The sequence below is a fragment of the Grammomys surdaster genome, unplaced genomic scaffold, assembly GCF_004785775.1.
Source record: "Grammomys surdaster isolate TR1022 unplaced genomic scaffold, NIH_TR_1.0 316, whole genome shotgun sequence".
Taxonomy (NCBI): Eukaryota; Metazoa; Chordata; class Mammalia; order Rodentia; family Muridae; genus Grammomys; species Grammomys surdaster.
In genome coordinates this window covers 526,787-547,745 of record NW_021604735.1, presented here as the reverse complement: position 1 = coordinate 547,745, position 20,959 = coordinate 526,787, and the positions used below count along the sequence as shown (strand labels likewise).

The window sequence follows — 20,959 nt, the reverse complement described above, 5'->3', positions numbered from 1 at the left end:
TACTGGCTAGGCAGATCGGTCAAAGGCAATTCATCTCCTGGGAGGGTGTGGAGATGTAAGCACAGGACTGGCTCACTTCTTACATATAAAAAGACACCTAGGGGTTACTTTCGTGCATGACTGCACCCGCCACACTTGGTGTTTCTTTCTCCACATGCACCATAACCCCACGAGTCCCCTCACTGACTCTCGTTCATGACAGCTACATCTACTCATAAACATCCGGTATTTATTTCTCAATATTTAGATAATTTTTTTTTTTTACAAATTGATTCAACACAGAGAAGGGGAGTATGTTCGACCCCAGGCCTGGTCTTGGGGTTCCAGTGAGATGTGACAGTATGGTCAAACGTCTCCTCACCAGCAGCTCTGGCCTGATAGCCATTGAACCCTTCCTGTCAACCTTCTGTAAGAGTAAAGTGGGGGCTTTCAAAGGATCTGGGGCTCCCCTGGCTAGAGGGGACTTCGGGCATCATGTTTGAGGCCCTGCACTGGTTCAGAGTGACGGGAAGTTTGGGAGGGATGAGACCGCATACGGCGCCGTCTGCGCCTCTCCTGTCTGCGGGCCAGCTCTCTTAGTTGTTTGCGAATGACCCAGAGCACCAGGTAGACTTCCCGCAGCATCTCAGCCTCTGGCGTCCCCAAGGCTGACCCGGTCCTCGTATGGGAGGAAACTGAGCCACCCATAGAAGGCTGTAAAAGAAAAATATGGGGGTGTCAAGGGAGGATAGATGGGCCAGCAAATAAACATCAAAAAGTTGGATTCTTACCTCCTCTATCAGATTAGCACAGGCATCACCTCCTCCAGGAAGTCCTTTCAGCTTGCATTAAGTGATGGTCTTTCTGCCCTCATGTTTGCCCTAAGGTTCCATTTTTCTTTTGTTTTCTTTCTTCCTCTCTCCCTCCCTCCTTCCCTTTCTTCTCTTCATTTAGAAGTAGTAACTCATGTATCTCAGACTTGAAACTGCTATGTAGCCACAGATGGCCTTGAATTCCTGATCCTCCTGCCTCTACCTCCTCCACCATGATGGTGCTGGGGATGGAACCCAGAGTCTCATGCTAGGCAAGCACGGTGAAAACTGAGCCACATGGCCAGCCCCGTGTTAGTTGTTCACAGTTTTACATAGCCCAAGCTGGCTTTGAATTCATAATCCTCCTGCCTCAGCCTCTAAGTGCTGAGATTTTAGGCATGGACATCAGTTCAGCCTCGTTTTTCTTTATTTCCTCCTTCCTCTCCTCTCCTTCGTTCCCCCTTCCCTCTCTTACCTCACCTATTTGTTTTCCTTTCTGTTTTGTGTGCTTTTGAGACAACATCTTACGCTGTTAATCCAGGCTGCCCTGGAATTCACTTTAGAAAACTCAGGCTACCCCCAAACTTGAAGACTCCTTCCGCCTCCTCTTCCCAAATGCTGGAATTTCCTTGTTGTGAGTTACCTAGCTGTGTTTTCCCTTTTTGTTTGTTTGTTTGTTTGTTTGTTTGGGGGTGGAGCTTGTTTGGTTAGTTTTTCAATGTAGGACTTGACTTTGTAGTCCTGGCTGTCCTGGAACTCACTCTGTAGACCAGGCTGGCCTTAAACTCACAGAGATTCCCCCTGCCTCTTGTCATGGGATTAAAGACTTGTGCCACCACAACAAGCAACCTATTTCTTCTCAATCCAGCATTTATTATATATAAGTACACTGTAAGTGTTTTCAGACACTCAATAAAAGGGCATCGGATCTCATTGCAGATGGTTGTGAGCCACCATGTGGTTACTGGGATTTGAACTCATGACCTTCAGAAGAGTAGTGAGTGCTCTTAACCACTGAGCCATCTCACCAGCCCCTATTTTCTTTCAGTAAGAATAATTTGTGAGACACAGGGGCAAAGGAAATAGCTTAGTGGGTCAGACCAAGCATCAGGACCTAGAGCTGATTCCCAGTACCACACAATAAACCAAGCAGAGGACAAGGCGGCTCTCTGGCCAGCCATTCTATGGGAAACAGCTAGGTCCAGGTTCAGCGACAGATGCTGTGTGGTAGTGCAGAGTTTCAGCACTTGGGAGGGAGAAAAAAGCAAATTTTTTTAATTTGAGACCATTTTGGTCTACGTAGAGAGTTCCAGGTTAGCCAGGGTCATAGTAAGACCCTGTGTTGGCAAGTAGCCAGGCATGGTGGCGCACACCTTTAATCCCAACGTTCAGGAGGCAGAGGCAGGCGGATCTCTGTGATTTGGAGGCAAGCCTGGTCTACACAGTGAATTCCAGAAATAGAGCTTCATAGTGAAACTCTGTCTTGAAAGCAACAAACAAAAAGATTTGCATTATTATCATTTTTAATTATATGCATCTGTGTGTGTGTGTGTTTGCCTGTATATATGTATGTACCTATCACATACATATATACAAGGATACATGAGATCACAAGAGGGCTCCAGAAGCTGCCATGTACATGCTGGGAATTGAACCCAGGTCCTCTCAAAGAGCAGGCAGTGCTCTTACCTGCTAAGCCATCTTTACCACCTGCAGACATCCCTAATTTTTCTTTTACTCCTGTGTATTGTGTGGATGCATGTGTACGTGTTTAAGACTGTATCACGTGTACAGAACTGTGTATCTAACTACCAATCAAGAGCATCACAAGAGTTCCTAGTGTTATCCTTTTATTGTGAAGGTAAGCGCAAATCAGTTGCTTTCATCCCCTTTGCTGTCTTGTCTCTCACTACCCCTAGCGGTTGTAGGGATTGAGTCTGAGGCCTCAGACACATTAGGCAAACACATTACCACTAAGCCCTAGCCTCAGCTAATGTCCTCTTATAACCCCACACACACGGGATCTGGCCACCAACAAACCACTTACATGTCCTGAGTTTCTATATTTTATCTTAATAATAGTATAGAGAAACTAGCAGTTGGCAGTATGCTTGTGCAGCAGGCAAAACAGCCAGAGCTTTCTTCCCCACTACCACAAAAAGTGGGTGTGGTGGTGCCTATAATCCCAGGATTTGGGGTGGGGATGGGGGTGACACCCAGAGGGTCAGGAATTCAAGACTACAATAAATACACAGGAACTCTGACACCAGCCTGCAAAAGACCTTGCCTAAAAAATAAATTAATTAATTAATTAAAAAATATAAAAAGATTATGTCACTGCTGATTAAACATCTCCAAGGCTCTTCTTGTTCTTAGAGTTAAATTCAAATTCTACCACCCGGCCATCTACCCTGCGATTCATTTATGTGCAATGCCTATTTAAATAGGTCCTTAGCGCTCTGGTAACATAGACCACACCCCCAGCCACACCCCCATCCCGCCTCCCCGTACGCCCTTTCCCTTCCCACTTCTTCCATTTCCCCTTAATTTTCACCAAGCCTCAGTTTCCTCCTTCTTCATCTATGGAGCATATTTGATGTTCCATGCCCAGTTCTTCATAGGATCCCTCTGGTACCCAAGTCCCCTCTACCTGCAACATTTGGGTATAAAACCAGCACGGCCTGTTTGTTGCCCTGTCAACGGCCTCCCTGGTCTGGGTAAACACGGCTCACTACTGTCTCTGTGGTGCTTCACAATAGAGGAGGTGCTACAAAGGGCTGACTGCACACAGAATGGAGGGAGCTGGACACGGAGCTAGGTCTGTAGAGCACGTGCCTAGCATGTGTGAAGTCCTGGGTAGCATTTGCTGGTAATCCCGAGGAGAGGGAGGCAGGAGCATTAGGAGAGTTCAAAGCTCTCTTGCGGTCCAAGCCTGAAGACCTCAATTCAGATCCTCACATCCTCAAAACCTATTTAGAAAGCCGGGCAGTGGTGACGCACGCTTTTAATCCCAGCACTTGGGAGGCAGAGGCAGGCAGATCTCTGAGTTTGAGGCCAGCCTGGTCTACAGAGTGAGTTGCAAGACACCCAGAACTACACAGAGAAACCCTGTTTCACTGGCACTCCTACAGTGAAATGGGAGGAGGCAGGGGTACCCCCAGAAACGCTCGGGACAGTCATCTACAGCAGTGACAAATAAGTCACCCTATAGAGGGGACAGAAAGATGGCTCAGTGGTTGAGAATGCTTGCTGTTCTTGAAGAGGACTGGAGTCCAGCTCCCAGCATCCATGCTGGGAGGCTCACAAAACCCAGCTGCACGGGATCTTACTCCCTCTTCCTGGGCACCTGCATACACATGGCATGCAGCACACACGTGCATAAAATATAATAAAATAACGGGAAACGACTGACACCCAAGGTTTGTTCTCTGATTTCCACAAGCATGTTACAGCACAGGCATACTTATACACACGTGAAGAGAGGGAGAGTTTTTAAAAAACGAAAATGGAAAAGGAAAGGAATCTGGGGATGAGGGCAGAGTGGTACACACGTTTAATTCCAGCACTTGGCAGGCAGAGGTAAGAGGATCTCTGAGTTCCAGGGCAGCCTGGTTTATATAGACTTCCATGCCAGCCAGAATCCATGTTGAGAACCCGTCTCAAAAACAAAAACAAACAAACAAACAAACAAACAAAAAACCCTAAAGGGCTGGAGAGATGGCTCAGTGGTTAAGAGCACTGACTGCTCTTCCAGAGGTCCTGAGTTCAATTCCCAGCAACCACATGGTGGCTCACAACCATCTATAATAGGATCTCATGTGTCTGGTGTGTCTGAAGACAGCAATGGTGTACTCATATACATAAAATAAAAAAATAAATCTTTTTTTAAAAAAAACCTCCTAAAATATATAAACAGAATAGAAATCTTGGGGCCGGAGAGATGGCTTATAGCAGTTAAAACACTTGGTATTCTTGCAGAGGACCCAGTACCTGCAATCAGACAGCTAACGTCACCTGGAACTCCAGGTTCCAGGGTTTCTCACAATCTTTTATAGCCTCCTTTGGACAACTGTACATATATGGTGCACATACAGACAAACACATATATACATAAGTAACTTTTTTTTTTTTTTTTTTTTTGTTTTTCGAGACAGAGTTTCTCTGTATAGCCCTGGCTGTCCTGGAACTCACTCTGTAGACCAGGCTGGCCTCGAACTCAGAAATCTGTCTGCCTCTGCCTCTCGAGTGCTGGGATTAAAGACGTGCGCCACCACCGCCCGGCTCAGTAACTTTTTTTTTTAAGATAAATTTTCTCTGTGTAGCCTTGGCTGTCCTAAAACTCTGTTAACCAGACTGGCCTCAAACTCAGAGATCCACCTGCCTCTGCCTCCTGATTCTGGGATTAAGATATGTGCTACTAACTGCCCAGTTTCTAGATATCCTTTTAAAAAAAATCAGAAGTAACTTTAAGTAGGAATGAATAGCAAGTTCCAGGTAACCCTGGGCTACAGGAGACCCTGTCTCAAACAGAACAAAACAAAAACTACAAAACCAAAAACCCAGCACTGGAGGAGGGACAGGGGAGGAATGAGTCTCAGGGCTAGAGATTTGGGACAGTACACACCTTCCACCTACACAATCGCCAGCCGGACTGCAGCATGGAGAACATGAACATGGACATTGAGTGGACTACGTTCATCAGGGAACGGCTGTCTCGACTCGAATGGCTCTCTTGCTCATGCAGAGGAGATCTTTCCTTGACTGAGGCCAGCACACGGGATTCGAGCGTCCCAGGACACACATCCAGGTTAGCGACTATGGCCTCTTTGTGGGGTTTGACCAACTTTGGGGGGCCCAAAGTCAAATCCGTGGGGTCAAAATCCATGGAAACCTTCTCCGGTCCCTTCAACAGACGCTTCTCGGGCTGATCCGATGTGACTGGCTTGGCTAGGTGTTTCCAGAACTGGACCTAAGAAATAAGACACAGGGTGGGCTGGATAGCTCAGTGGGTGACGGCTCTTGCCAGGTAGGCCTGCTAGTCTGAGGTGGGTCTTTGGCTCCTACAATGAGAGGAGGAAGCCAATTCTCAAAAGTTGTCTGTGTCATGACACAGATACACCCCTCTATACATAATAGTAACAGAAACAAAATATGGGAGAGAGAGGAGTCCCTGCAGTAAAGACAGTGACGTGACTTCCCACCACCCGAAGTCCTCCCCCACTCATCTTAAAGCCTCCTCTCCTGTCCTGTCGAGCTAAAAGAAGCCAAAAACGAGGAACAACGTGGTATGGGTTGTGATAGCCCAGACAACACGAACCAGAACTCGTATCTCATGGCCATCTTGTGTTCATAAAACTCACCCAACTGGGCACCTTTCGCCAAATTTGCCTAAGCCATTTCAAGAACCTCATGACCACGGCAATCTCTCTTGACACCACAAGTCCAAAGTATGGCACAAATTGAGCATCTGAGGTGTAGGAGGGAAAAGGCTATGGGCTGGAGGCCACCACCGGAGAGGACTTGCGGGTACTGAGGAGCCTCAAGCACAGTACTGAAGGAAGAAATGAGAAATCCAAAAGGGGCGTACCCCCCAATGACTCATGGCAGGCCCTTCCTCCCCTCCCTGGGACAGGGAGAGGAGTCAAAGTGGATGAGAACTTAGAATGATGGAGTGTTCTAGATCATTGTGAGAGCCGTCTGGCCCCAACCCCCAAGGACCTTCCAAGACCTTCAGAGCCAATCATTGACTGCTTTGTCCCTCTGGCCCAGGGACCAGGATAACGAAATCAACGTTGATCAAGAGCCCAGGGACTCCTTAGGCGTTCTCTGTGGATTTTGCTAGGTAATTTTTACAACAGTACTTCAAGGTAAGTGTTTAGAGAATGAACACCTGTAATCCCAGCACACAGGAGGCTCAGGCCTTCCAAGACCATTCTCAACTATATAATAGGTTTGAAGCTAGGCTGGGTTACACGACACCCTGTTTTAACCACCACACCCTGGCCCCCAAAGAAGATACAGGGTCCAATCTGGTTGGTTGGGCCACCAAAGACTTAAAACTCTGCTAAGACTTGCTCTCTGATTCCCAGAGACAAGACATTCTCCTTCAAGGCTCTAACTGCTGATGCTTTCTCCCACTAGATGGAGCACTTCTTGGCTGCCTCAGTCTGTCTGGGAGAGAAGCCCAGGCTGTCAGGGCGGAGCCTGCTCACCCACTGGGCCTAGTCCTCATCCAGCCAGGGGTGGGGTAGAAGCCAAGGCAGCCAGCCAGGCCTGGCGAGGGCACCATGTGCCCAAAGAGCCTGGCCCACACCCAGTCTTAAGACAAGGGGCCCATTCAGGGTTCCCTGCCCTGCCTCCTAGCAGCCACCCGGATCCAGCCCACAAGAGGGGACACACTGGGGAGCTGGGGGTGGATCCTCACACTCACCAAAGACCTCATTGTTATCTCCCCCTCACACCGCCAACCACCAGCACGTGGGTAGACACCGCCCCTCTACCTCTTTCCTTAGGCCAGCCTGCCAGGCCTTTCCAGGGACCAAGACCATTCCTAAGCCATTTTCTGGCACCTTCTCCAGGGTGGACCTGGGATCTTTGTGTGTGTGTGTGTGTGTGTGTGTGTGTGTGGTGTTCGTGCGCACGCATGGGCATGTATTGGGGACAAGGTAACTACATAGCTGGACCCAGCAACAGCACACCATATTCAAGTTTCTTCAGATTTTTTTTAATTATAATTATTATTTTAATAACAACCTGAATCCAAGAAGTTGAAGATACTGTCCATATGCCCTCCCTGGGCAGAGGAGAGGGGGCACTTGAAGAGACCGAGGAGGAGTGGGGTGGGGCCTGCCAGGGAACCTCCAAATCTTTTCAGGCCATCTACTGCTGAGGGGCTCCCCAGAACACTGATACCCAGGCTAGGAGGTGGGGCTGGGTGCTTTCACGGATGAGGGGCTTCAGATAAACATCCTCTCCTGGGTTCTCTCTCTTCCGGCAAGGCCTGAGGACTCTGGGGAGACCAGGTGGGAAGGGACAGGCCAGTATTGAGCCTTCAAGTCCCATCCCTGGGCATTGGGGTTGGGCGTGGGCATTAAAGCTACATAGGAAGAGGGGCAGGCTGCTGGCACAAGGCCCGGCAGCCAGTGGAAGCCCCTCAAAGGCACATTGTGAGGGTAAGAAGGCTCAGATGGAAGGCCCGTTGGGTGCAGAGGGCCCGAGCCTTGGGAGCCCCGAGGATGGCAGCTGGGCCAGCTGCTCTGGGCTGGCCAGGGCGCGCAGCAATCCGTTTTCCTGCTCCAGTGCAGCGTTCCGCTCTGCCAGGTCTCGGATCTGCTCCTTCAGCACCTCCACTTCTTCTCGCACGGCAAACATAAGGTGGGACTTCACCAAGTCCTGGACCCCAGGGACAAAGCAACCATCAGGCTCTCCCAGGCCACGCAGCGTCTCCTAACCCGGCACCTCGAGGAGTTAGCTATGATACCCATCCCTCTTTGCCCAAAGGAGGGGACAGAGGTTAAAGGAGAAACAGAGCAGAGGTCAAAGGATGCGGGACAGGACTCAGACAGGGACGGAGCAGGGGTTGAAGTAGAGAAGGAGGGTGATGATAACTAACTGGAATAGTTTCTACTCCCAAGTAATGGGAGAGGAGAGATGGCTGTGGAAACTGTGAAGGGGCCTCCTGGGACCAAAACATCTTTTCTTACCATGGCTTGTTCAATCTTGTTGTCAATGCCAACCAGGCTTCCGGAACCACTGGAGAGACATGGGGGAGGGTTACTAGTTGAGGAGGAACCCCCAGTCAGCTCGGCTACAGTCCTCTGCTTGCTCTAAAAGCCCAGCCTAGGGCCCACCCCACCCAAGTACCTGTGACAGTAGAGGATCAGAGGGAGGAGGCTTTTGTCCATCCCACAGCGGGATGAAGGTCGATGCCCAGGGGCCCCCAGGCCCTGGTGGGCAGGAGGTCTCGATGCTCCTCGGATGGGGGATGACCCCCTTGGGGAGCACGGGGAAGACACGCAGCCCCTTTTTCGGGGTGCCCCTGGCGCCGTCCCTACCACTCGAGTCTCATAAGATGACACCAAGGACTTCACAGAGACCCCTGGCTGGGACATGCCTGAGGTAAGGGGCATCAGTATCCACTCCCAACCGAAAGGCGGTGTCAGGCGGAATGCCTGGGGGGCTCAGAGCCCCCCCTAGGCAGAGCAGAGTTGCGGATGTCAGACAAGCAGAGAGGAGACGGGACCTACCGATCGCTGGTCTGAGAGATATACACCCTGCCCTCCCCCTCAGGGCAAGGCACAGCTGCTATTGGCTCCTCAGGGACACGGGGACCCCCTCCCTTGGCTCCACAGTGGGCGGGAATTCCCAGACACACATGGTCTGTGTCCCCTTCTCAACCTGGCACCACTCCCAGATTGGAGGGGAAGGGGAGGTGAAGTCAGCTGGTAAGAGGGGGTGGGGGAGGGGCTGTGGGGCAAGAAGGCTGGCATGGGGAGGGGCTTGAAGGTGAGACCCCAGGATGCCTGCCCCCGACCCATACTTTCCTTTCTGCCCTGTCTGGATTAACTTTGAGAAAGGAAACAGACAAGGGGGCAGGGTAGGAATAATATATATATATATATATAATCTTGGGTGGCTCCTGAAACCTGGGACAGAGGGTACCCCACTTCAGCGAAGGAGAGAATTAGGAAAGGTTACCATAACAACAGAAACACACCCCCCCATGTTAGGAACCCTGTAAATCAAAGGCAGCCTGTATGGGACCTGAGACCTGGGTATGGAGGTCTTGCAGTAAGTCAGGGCTTAAGAAAATGTTTGGAGGGAGAAGAGCCTGAGCATGGGACATTGGATAGTAAATCAGTATTTTCCAATTAACAGGCAGGTCTGGCTGCAGTTCGAGCATTGGCCACCAGAGGGCGACTCATGCCTGAGTCAAATGCCCCAGGGCTCAGGCTCCTGACTGGCACCAGGCTGGATAATCTGGTTCTTATTCAAGCCCCTCTGGTCACCCAGGACTTTCTAGGGTCTGCTTGCCCTGTTCCAGCCTCCAATGTCCCTCTTTGGCCGCTGGAACAGAGGAGGCAGGCTTTTGTTCCAGTTACCTAAGCCCCCTTTCTACTTTCCCCAGGGACACCGGGGTCTCCAGCCCTGTCCTCTCCCAGAGTCGGGGTGCCACTTGGCTCCATTCACACACTGCTGTCTCTTTTGTAACCCCCCCCAACTGGCTGTCAACTTCAACCTTCTTTCCTACAGGGGGATCCATACTCAGTCCAAGGTGACCCTTGCATGAGGCCTGCCCGGCAGAAGGGAGCTGGGAATTTTCCATTTCCTGGCAAAGCTCTGGGTGCAGGAGGTGCTGACAGGTAGGAACAACCAAGGGGGTGAACGGGCTAGAAAGAGCAGGATAGCAGTGACTAAGGACACGGGGAGCCTCCAAAGGCAGGGGACAAGGAGCTGATTAAGAATGGAGGTGGTTAGAGGGAAGAGGGCTCAGTGGGTAGCGTCCTGCCACTAAACCTGAGTTCCATTCCAAGAACCTACATTGTGGAAGGAAAGAACAGACTTCCCCAAATTGTCCTCTGACCTCCACAAGCCTGCCATATTGCATGTGACACACATAAGTGTGCCAGCATGCACACACACAGAGAAGAGAAGGGGGGGGAGGGAAGGAGGGGGGAGAAAGGACCAATGGGAGGGGGCAGGTGCAACTAGCCAGTGTCAAATCTGTTTTCAAGATACTTCAATTCACAGTACCTGGGGGGGGGGGGGGGAATAGGCTACAGAATAAAGCTCAATACCCACCCCTCCTTCCAGTACACAGAGACAACTAAGATGAAGAGATGTACCAGAGTAGAGGTGTCAGCCCTGCTTGGCGGACACTTGGGCGGAGATGCCAAGTTAAATCCTCCACTCTTGCCAGAATAAAGGAATAATACAACAGACAACATTTGTTGGCTGATTGATGGCTATCTTGTGTTTGTCCAGCTCAGGAGTTTTTGAAAGCACTTCCCCTATGCCATTGGGGCTTAACACTTGAAGGGATGGGGACTCTGGCAAGCCTAGCCTTCCCTTTGATTAGTCCTGAGTGAGAGGCTGGCATGCGCTACATACACTGGAATTCTTGGGCAAGGCTGGGGGCAGGAAGGGCAGGTGCCACTAGCCTCTAAGCAACTCTGTAGGAATGAGGATGAAATATCTCCTTCCCCAAGACACATCTTGCCATCAACCTGACATGACTTCCCACCCAGGCCAGGCTTTAAGACTGCAAATGTAAATGGCACCCCCAGGGTTTGTTCAGTGCACAACATATCTGGACACAGCAGCCCTGAGGGACAGACTCTCAGGTCCAGGGGTGAGGGCATCTCTTGAGACTAATCTCTGTGTCAGTATGAGAATGGAACTGAGTTGTCTGTGAAGAGCTGGAGGTGTTGGCCAGCTCAGCTGCCCACATATTCCAGGAGCCCTCAGAGGTGGGCCTGAGGCCAAGGAAGTGGCACCCAGCAATCCCGTCGACACCCTCTCCCAGATCTGATTCTATAGTGCCTTTGAGGGTACGCAGGGCAGGGGCTGGGCCGGGGGGGAGGGGCTGGTTCCTTGCCCCAGTTATTGAGCTATCCCTCCCTCTGTCTTAGCAAAAGGACATCCTAAGGACCATTGCCACCTCTTATTCTCTTGGGAGGCACAAACTCCAACAGGAAAGAGTGTGGCTATAGATTGAGACCGACATTTCAAACCCCCCGCCCCCAACCTTTTGAGTCTCATCTGGAAAGTGAGGAATCATGGGATTGCTTTTACAATTTCATGAGGTTAGCGTGTAGAGGGGTCATTTTGACAGCTCAGTGGGTAAAAGGCAGCTTTCCACAGAGCATAATAAACTGAGTTGGATCACCAGGACCTACATGGTAGGAGAAAAACACTCATAGCCTGCTCTCTGGCCTTTGACCTCTACCTCCACAAAGTGGCACACATGTGCGCGCACACACACATACACAAATGAACACATGAAAACACGCATGTCAAGGAGTAGCCCTGGAGAGGGCCTGGGGGAAAGGGCACGCCTGTCATTTGTCATTTCAGCCTCTTAGGAGGTGGGGGGTGGGGGACAGGACGACCCTGGGCAGCTCAGCGAGACCCTGTCTCACAGTTGAGAACAACAACGGGAGGAAGAGGGGTGGTGGTGGGGGGTGCTTTGGTGTGTAGCTCAGTGGTAGCCAGCACTGGAAAACAAGCACTGGATGCAAAGGGAAACAGAAAACAATGTGGCTTTTCTCCCTCAAGGCTTTGGGACCCACTAGCTAGACATCTGCCCACTCTGTCATCCTGACCAAGTATCTCCCAACCTGTATGGGATCACAGATCCTCCAACCAGGAGCACACAGTCTGAAGTCACCAGGCACTCCATTTTCCCATCCCACATCCAAGGGCGGGTAAGGTACCTCCAGCTCAACGTGGTACCCCAGTACTTATCACCACAACCCATTTTCCTTCTCAAAAGGGATGTGTCATGCCACTTGGAACTTTGTGTCTCCTAGCTCCAGGGGGCACAGGTGAAGTGGGGTCTACACACCCCATTCCTAGGGGGTAGAGGATGGCCCAGCCCAAACCCGCTGGCCCAGCCAGGCGAGGCACTGAGGGGCTGGGTTGGGCCAGAGCCCCAGAGCCTTGAAGGCTGGGAGCAACCGGTCAGACTAGGGTGTGCAGAACGGGTGGGGGGTGGGGGGACCAGTTCAAAAGAATGGTGCAGTGGAAGCTTCAACAGGTAGAACTTTGTAACAGAGAGAGCTGGAGGCCGGGCTGAGAAAGGGGTAGAGGAGGTACACAAAGCCTTTTTGCCAGGGAACTTCCCAAATTGGGGGTGGGGGTGGGGTGGGGTGGGACCCGCTGAGAATAGCATCAGATGGGGCAGGCGACTCTCTGGCCTTGGCTGAACTCACACCTCACACATTCCAGAGAGCCAGCTGGAAGGCAGTTCAGAAGCTACCCTGCCCAGCCCTGCCCTGCCCTGCCCAGCACGAGCCCCTGGCCCTCAAGTTCACATATTCCAGGCCACCCCTTTCTCCTTTCCTTTCTGGGTCTCCGCCCTCTCACTGTGGCCCACTGGCCTCTTCTGTGGGCCAGGGTCTAATTCCAGGGGATGGTACCACAAAGGGGGAACCGGAGACGGAAAGATTTGCATCTACGGTAGGTCTCCTGGAGACACCCACTCAGTTAGGCCCACTCTTTTCCTTCCCAACAGGAAGTCCCTCCTCTGAAGGTCCTCCAACAGAAAGTCCCACTTCTCCCTCCAATGAATGTGGGGGCTTGCTAGCTCTTCTGCCCAGAGCCTAGCTATCTGACATGGTCAATATTCCTATAAATACTGAAAGCAAAACTCTGCCTACCACGTCACCAAATGAGACACTCTCGTCATTGGCAAGGCCAGTAGAACTGTCCTGCGTTGCCCCTTTGCGGCGCCCATCGCTATGGGAGGCCTTGGTTTCCATCCTCTTCCCACCAACATGGCCCACATCCTCTCAGAGGACAGAACTTTAAATCTATTCTTTCCCTCCTTCCATCCCTTCCCTCCATCCCTTTTCCTTGCCGCCCCCCCCCACTTTTATATTTTGAACATGATTTCACATAGCCTAGGCTAGCCCTTAAAGTTGTTCTATAGTTGAGGATAACCCTAAACTTTTTTCGAGACAGGGTTTCTCTGTGTAGTCCTGGCTGTCCTGGAACTCACTCTGTAGACCAGGCTGGCCTCAAACTCAGAAATCCGCCTGCCTCTGCCTCCCAAGTGCTGGGATTAAAGGTGTGTTCCACCACCGCCCGGCAACCCTAAACTTTTGATCTTCCTGCCTCGACCTCTACTGGGTTATAAAATATGTAGTACCAACCAGATTTATGCAAGTGCTGGAACCACAGATTTCAAACATGCTAGGCCAGTTCTACTAAGCTACATCCCCAGGCCCCACAAGACACTATTTGTTACTGTTTTGTTCTCTTCCGAGACAGGCTCTCATCCTACAGAGGTCAAGCTGCTATCCCAAGCTGGTTTGTTTATGTGTTTTGTTTGTTTTTTCCCCAATAGAGTGCAGCCCTGGCTGTCCTGGAACTCACTCTAGACCAAGCTGGTCCCAAATTCAGAGATCCATCCATCTCTGCCTCCCGAACCCTGGGATTAAAGGTGTGTGCCCCCACACCCGGCTCCAGGCAGGCCTTAAGCCTATGGCGACCCTCTTAACTCAGCCTCCCAAGTGCCGGGATCACGTGACCATCTTAACTCCACCTCCCAAGTGCTGGGGTCACAGGTGAGGCACCACACTCAGCTCCTCCCACCTTCTTCTGAGACAAAATCTTCCTAGATAGCCCAGGTTGGCCTTGAACTTAAAAATAGCCACCTACTTCCAGCTTTTGAATTCCAGATCAGGAGTATACAGATCAGAAGTATACACCTTCCAGGTAATGTGTTCTTGGTATTAAAAATTCCTGGGCCCTAAAGTAATTTGTGCAGATTCCAAGGATTGTCAAGATCCTGGAGGAGCATAAAGCATCCTTTCCCCCTTGGTGCCCGAGGAAAGGGAGCTGCTGAAGGGAAGTCACCGATTGCCCATTCACTCTATTTTTTTTTTTTTTGACATAGTATGATATAGTCTACACTGGCCCCGAGGGAGTTTGTGTACCACTGGAGACTGAACCCAAGGCCTTGTGCATGCTAAGTAAGCACTGAGCCACTGAGCCATGTCCCCAGCTGTCTCCCCGTCTCCCCTCCCCATTTTCTATTCTTGTCTCCAAAGCGCATGCCAATGGATTTGATTCCTAAACAAATGACCTCTAGAGCCACAAGAGCTCCGGAATCTGACAATGACTCCCTTCGAACTCAAAAACTCTTGACCTAATAGTCCTAAGGCAAGAGTCCCACCTAGCTTTCTCCTCAGGGAGTGGTCCCAGGTGAGCTTTCACCGGATGATTTCACCCTGCTAGGTCTCTGTCTCTCCCTAGTTCATCTAAGGAGAAAGGGATACACAAGGCGCAGTTGTACAGGTGTGACAGTGGTGTCTCCCACCTACCTATCATCATCACTGTCCAGGTGACCACTGATGGCCAACATGGAACGAGCCAGGCTAAGGCTCTGGGCTGCTGCTGCTCCAAATGGGTCTGGAGACTTGTGGACCAGGCTGGCATCGAAGTACAGGGCTGGGGAGTTGGGGCGAGAGTCAATGGGAGGTACCTGGAGGCAGAAGAGTGAGAACCATCAATGTGAAGACAGGAGTGAGTGTGTGTGTGCACACGCGCGCGTGTGGTGCCACCTTACAATTTCTCCCTTTCCACCAATTCCTTCTCTTCCTGGCTCTGAAGCCTTCCCCTCTTCCAGACTTGCTAGAAACAACAAGCAGGTACGAGGGGTGTTCTGGAAGGACAGAGGGCATCAGTGAAGGACTTAGCCAGGACTCCCAGTTAGAGGATATTGTACTTAGTATTTTTTTTGAAATAAGGTCTCCTGTGGAGCAGGGTGGCCTCAAATTGACTATGTAGCTGAGGGTGGCCTTGAACTACTTACTGGCCGGCCTTCCTGTCTCCACTTCCCAAAGGCTGGAGTTATAGACATACACTCAATTTATGAGCTGCTACGACTCAAACGTAGGGCTCAGTGCATGCTTAGCCAAGCACTCCATTAACTGAGCTATAGTCTCAGACCCCTCCCTCCGTCCCTCCCTCCCCAATCTTCTTTTCTGAGACAAGATCTCAGCCCAAGCCGACCCAGAACCTTGCTATGTAGGCCAGGCTGGCCTTGAACTTGCCACCCTCCTGCCTCTACCTTCCCCAAGTTGTGTGCCTTCTTAAAGTCACTCAGATGTCCTTCCTACTGGTTCCTAGTCCACTAAACAGTTTCATAGCATCTAGTACGATTTGAAATTAAAGCATGTAGTGTGTCACCCCCGCTGACGGCGAGCTTGAAACTGCCTCTCTACACCCACTACCCTGATGGTGGCCCCCTCAACTTCTCGGGACCTGGGATGAAGTTCAAAGAGTCTCTACTCTGCCTTGGTGGGGTGGGGTGGTGGTGGAGCTTTGTGAGAATGGAAGGGGAGAGAGGACCCTGGGTGTGGACCTACATAACCTAACAGGCAGAGGCTGGGGGCAGCTGTAAAAGGGCGGAGGTGACAGGACTGGACAAGAAGCCTCTATGAGGGCCCCTGAGAGGCCCCACCTGAGAAAAGCCAACAGACAGTGGTTAGAGGGACAGAGCGCCCGCAGCACAGGGGGCACAGGTATCACCTCCCGTCCTATCAAATCTCCATCAGCTCTTTTTAGACCATGAAACTGAATGAAGCAAGTCTAACTCGAGGCAGGGAAATAGTGACAGTTACAAGCACACAGGAAATGATCGAGGCTGATTGGGAGGAAGGAAGGGGGGGTTGGGGACACTGTGGGGCAAGAGACAGGGTCTACAAACCTAAGATAGGCTCAGGCTGTGACTGAGGAGAGCAAAGAGGGTGGTCGAGATGGCTGAGGGAGTAGAGAGGCTTGCGGCGAAGTTTGGCAGCCTGAGTTTGATCCCACATGGTGGGACCCACACGGTGGAAGGACCGAACTGACTCCCAGCTGTCCTCTGACCTCCACACGCACACCAAGATGCACACACGACCGTACACATTCACACATAAGTTAAACAAATGTAACAGAAGTAGAGCCATTGACAAACTCGCCCTGGGAGGGTCTGGGGACAAGAACCAGGCAGGCGATGACAGCTTATCCAGGAGACTACATTAAAAAAAAAATTGAGGAAGATGGGAAATTTGGACCATGAAACAGGGAGCTGACAGCCAGGAGAGGGTGGGAAAGCTGGTTCTGACCAGTGCTAACATGCCTCAGGCTCAAGATATTTTTACACTGTGGTGGGAACCCATGGCCAGGAAGGGACAGAACCCTCTCTCATGCTCCCTGCTTCCCCATAGCAGCCAAGGTGTTATTTTCTCCACAGCAGAAACAGAAACATCCAACTCTCCCAACCCTAAGTGCCCAACCTCCAACACACACACACACACACACACACACACACACACACAGGGACACAGGCATCCTGCCCCCAGCCCAGACTTGTGGGTAGCTTCCTCTTTTGGAGACAGGAAACAGAAAGCACAGAGGATTTAACTCCTTCCCAGCTGCTTCCCAACCCGCCCACTCGATGGTCGATGAGGTCACCCCACCCCACACTCCGGGAGAAGCCCAGGTCTAAAGTACTGAAACCGACTAAGAGTGATATGCCCCGCCCCCTACCCCAATTCCTCAGAGAAACTGGTTTGCAATAAGGCAGAAAATGGGGCTGGGCTGGTTGCTTAGAATAAAGACCCAGAGGAATGCCTACCTTTTATGGCTGCCCCAAAACCCTGCCAGCTCCTCCCCTCAAGGGCCTAGCCAGCCACCCAGCTGGAACCTCCACCCTCATCACCTGGAGCCAGAGAAGGTAAAGGCCGAAGTGGGCAGGCCGCACAGGCCACAGGCTTTATGGAAACAGTCACGGCCAAGGGCAACAATGTGAAGGCCACAGAGCAAAGGGGAGAAAAGAGAAAAGAGACAGAAAGGAAAAAAGGAAGGATGAAGAACAAAGGAAGGAAGGAAGGAAGGAAGGAAGGAAGGAAGGAAGGAAGGAAGGAAGGAAGGAAGGAAGGTGCATGTATACTCAGAATAAAGGCTGGGAGAGAAAGGATTTCAGAGTACAAATTGCAAAAAGGGAGAGGGGTCCTTATGACCTACCCAATAGACAGATGATATAGAGGTGGGAAGGCGGGACAGAAGTTGAGGCCAGGAGTCCCAGGATATAGGTCAGAGGACTGAGTACAGTAGGTCTTGCCCCGCCCCCATGAACCCATCTCTTACCTTCCCTGTCTCCTCTGGAGCAACTAACTCCATCCTCAGCCGAACTGCTCCATCTCTTCTCCGCGACAGTGGAGGGGTTCCGGCTGCTGAACCCCCAGACTCCACTTCTACCCTCAGAGAGGGCAGGGTCTGAGCATTATCTCCAGTCCCAGGCCCTGGGGGGCGCTGCTGGGGTGGAGAGGCTGACAGCGGGGGCGTCTCCACCTTAGCTTTGCCAGGTCCTGCCAGCTGGCCCAGCCCCCCTGTGAAGGAGCGGGCCTGTGGTCCAGGAGAAGTAGGGGGCGGGCGGAGCCAAGAGGTGGGGCCTTGAGACAGGCCTGGCTGCGGGATAGGGGTGCTTATGCCCAAGCTAGCCAGCTCCAACCTAGAATCCAATGATCTGCCTCCGGTGCCTCCTGAGGCCCCTCGAATTCCCTCCAGAAGCCGACCGAAGCTCGGGGGCTCCAGGTCTCTCTCGTAAACATCCACACACGTCCACCGACCTCGACGATAAGGCTCTCCCAAACCTTGGGGCAGCTTCACCACCCGGAAACGGGAGGCAGGGGCTCCAGGTGGCGGAGAGCCATTCCGGGGGGTGCCCCTGCCCCCTGGATCAGGGTTGGGTTCCCCATTGGGGAGGCGGGGTAGGGGCGCAGCGGGAACCGGTGAGGCAGGGGAATCCGAAGCCCCTGGGCTTCCTGGGCCCTCATAGTCCGTGGTGACGCTGGTGATCTGAAAACTACTTTTCTTCTTACCACCACTCATGGTCCCTGGGGCTCCGGACTGGGCTCGGGTGGGGGAGGGGCTGGGCTCCTGGAGAGGGGCTCAGGCACCTCTGGAACAAGGGGGCCACATGGCAGGGACATCGGGGCCCCTGGGGACGTCTGGGTCCGACATGGCAGGAGGGCCTTGTGGGAACTTGGGGGTGACTGGTTAGTGACTGGAGTACAGAGGGGAGGTGGCAGGAGGGGGGGCAGAGGCAGGTTTTTCCTGCTGCTGTCGCTGCTGAAACCCCAGAGCTGAGCTTGCAAACTGGAAAAAGAAAGAGACAGAAAGTGAGCGAGCGTGTGTGTACGTGAGCAAAAGAAAAAGCAGGGGCCAAACCACCTCCGGGGCTTCCTCTCGGGGGAGCCGACTGGGGGGAGGAAGAAGAAAGCCACTAGAGACCCAGAGACAAGTAGAAATGACAGACCGGAGCGGAGGGGACAGAATTCAGAGCACCCAGAACAGGAAGAAGCAGCTGGGACCCAAAGTTGGACATTTCATGCTTGAGACCCAAAGTCGCCCACAGCACGTATCTCTAGGTCCAGGGGCAAAGGGGTGAACCGGCTCCTCCCCTGAAAGGGCCACCCTGAGGCCTCTGCTGGGCCTCTAGCCCACCCCACCCCCATTCCAGCTCCCCCATCGCTGGTTAGGCACTGCCCGCCAAGCCAAGCGCCCCGCCCAGCCCAGGAGAACTACCTACCTCTCGGGCCTCGGCCACCGAACTGAGCTGGAGAGAAGACCTGGGGACTAAGATGTTTTTTTTTTTTTTTTTTTTTTTTTATCCTAAGGCCTCTAGTGCAAGCCACAACAGGCAGCAATCAAGGGCTACCCAGTGTTCTCTGGCGTCCGCATCTCACTCTGCGAGGCATCTCGGTGGAAAGTTTGCAGTTGAGACGAGAAGAAACCAGCGCTTCCACGGGGGAGCCCAGGCGCAGCCTCGGCTAACACTCCACGGGTCTTCCCTGTTGCTGTGGGAGGGGGCGGCTCAGCCCCCTCGCTGGCTCCAGTCCCTTGAGTGGCTCTCTCTCTCAAGGCTCCTCCCACGTGGCCCCACTGGATGTATCTCTCGGCTCCTCAGCTCCGCTCCGTCTCGGTCTGGGTCTCTGGCTCTCTTTCTGGGCTGTTGACAACCCCCACACCAGGAAGTCCTGCCTTCTCGGGCCTGCTCACTGCTCCTCTCCTCCTCCTTCCCCTCTTCCTCCTCCCTCCTCCCTCCTCCCTTCTGAGGCTCCCTGCCAGCTGGCCCGGAGCCAGGCCTGCCACAGCCACAGCCACAGCCGCAGCCTACAGTTGCTGCTGCTGCTGCTGCTGCTGCTGTTGCCGCCGCTGCCGCTGCCGCGGCCCCAAACTGGCTGCTTTAACCCTACACCTGCCAGGTTCCAGGCAACTCTTCCTCGGAAGGAGGGGCGGGCATGGAGGGCGGAGAAAAAGAGGAGGAGCCTGCGGGAGGCCAGGGATTCCCTTACTTGTAGGCTTTTGCTGTCTTTGGGCTGCAGGCTCTCCAAAAGAGTCTCAAGGAACGTGCCAGACATGATCTGGGTACCTGGCTGTCCATAAATACCTAGTAAATGTGACCCTGGTTTTCACCGTAAATTCACGAGAAACTCTCCTTCCTCACTCTGTTTTCCAAAGCAAGAGGTTATGAAAATTTTCAAACATGCTCCAAAGTAGAGGAAATAGGATAATGAACGCCCACGCGCGCCATCCCGGACTTCTTGTAACAATTACCAGCTCTACCCAATCGTGTTTCATCCCTCCGATACCTGCAGTATTTGAATTTCTCTCTCTCTCTCTCTCTCTCTGTGTGTGTGTGTGTGTGTGTGTGTGTGTGTATGTGTGTGTGTGTGTGTAGATCTGGAGGTAAACTTGGAGGAGTCGGTTTTCTCTTCCACTATGTGGGTCCCAGGATGGAATGGTGCCAGCCATCTGGTTTAGTGGTAAGGTCCTTTACCCACTGAGCCATCCTGTCTATCCTGTCCCTGTATTTGAAATCAAATCTCTGATATGATGTTTCCCTCTTTTAAAAGGGAAAATTGGAGAAGCAGACTCTCCAAGAAGGCTGTTGGTGCCAGGTGGTGGTGTCGCGCGCCTTTAATCCCAGCACTTGGGAGGCAGAGGAAGGCAGATTTCTGAGTTAGAGGCCAGCCTGGTCTACAGAGTGAGTTCCAGGACAGCCAGGGCTACACAGAGAAACCCTGTCTCGAAAAAACAAAAAAGGGAGCTGGAGAGATGGCTCAGCGGTTAAGAGCACTGACTGTTCTTCCAGCGGTCCTGAGTTCAATTCCCAGCAACCACATGGTGGCTCACAACCATCTGTAATGAGATCTGAGGCCCTCTTCTGGTGTGTCTGAAGACAGAGACAGTGTACTCATATACATTAAATAAATAAATAAATCTTTAAAAAAAAAAAAAGAAAAAGAGGCTGTTGGTAGTAGGACAGACATGTGTGTGGCATGTGTGGGCATGCATGAGCGATTGCACACACCTGTGTGTGTTTGTTAGCTAAAGGACCACACTGGGTGTCCTCAGAGTCTCTCGTTGAATGCATAGCTTGACAGGCAGCC

The 20,959-nt window shown here is 52.1% G+C and overlaps 1 protein-coding gene across 2 annotated transcripts; it reads right to left on the bottom strand.

The window, feature by feature from the left end:
- Positions 1 to 209: 209 nt before the first annotated feature.
- Tsc22d4 (TSC22 domain family member 4) lies at positions 210 to 19,587 on the bottom strand. Of its 2 annotated transcripts, XM_028777831.1 has the most exons (6): positions 19,096 to 19,587; positions 17,652 to 18,662; positions 14,840 to 15,000; positions 8,495 to 8,543; positions 5,416 to 5,760; positions 210 to 693 (listed from the first exon to the last, which is right to left on the bottom strand). In XM_028777831.1, exons 2-6 carry the CDS (start codon positions 18,393 to 18,395, stop codon positions 454 to 456), a joined length of 1,539 nt encoding a protein of 512 aa, XP_028633664.1. In that variant the 5' UTR covers positions 18,396 to 18,662; positions 19,096 to 19,587; the 3' UTR covers positions 210 to 453. The 2 variants fall into 2 exon arrangements, with proteins under 2 accessions (XP_028633664.1, XP_028633663.1); XM_028777830.1 differs by lacking the exons at positions 210 to 693; positions 5,416 to 5,760 and adding an exon at positions 7,494 to 8,183 and having other exon boundaries at positions 19,096 to 19,581.
- Positions 19,588 to 20,959: the final 1,372 nt, after the last annotated feature.

Coding starts and splice junctions, on each gene's coding strand:
- Tsc22d4 (XM_028777831.1), bottom strand. CDS start 18,395: ATGAGTGGTGGTAAGAAGAAAAGTAGTTTTCAGATCACCAGCGTCACC. Junction 5,761..8,494: donor ACAAGATTGAACAAGCCATG/GTAAGAAAAGAT, acceptor CTTATTTCTTAG/GTCCAGTTCTGGAAACACCT. Junction 694..5,415: donor GGCGATTGTGTAGGTGGAAG/GTGTGTACTGTC, acceptor TTTCTTTTACAG/CCTTCTATGGGTGGCTCAGT.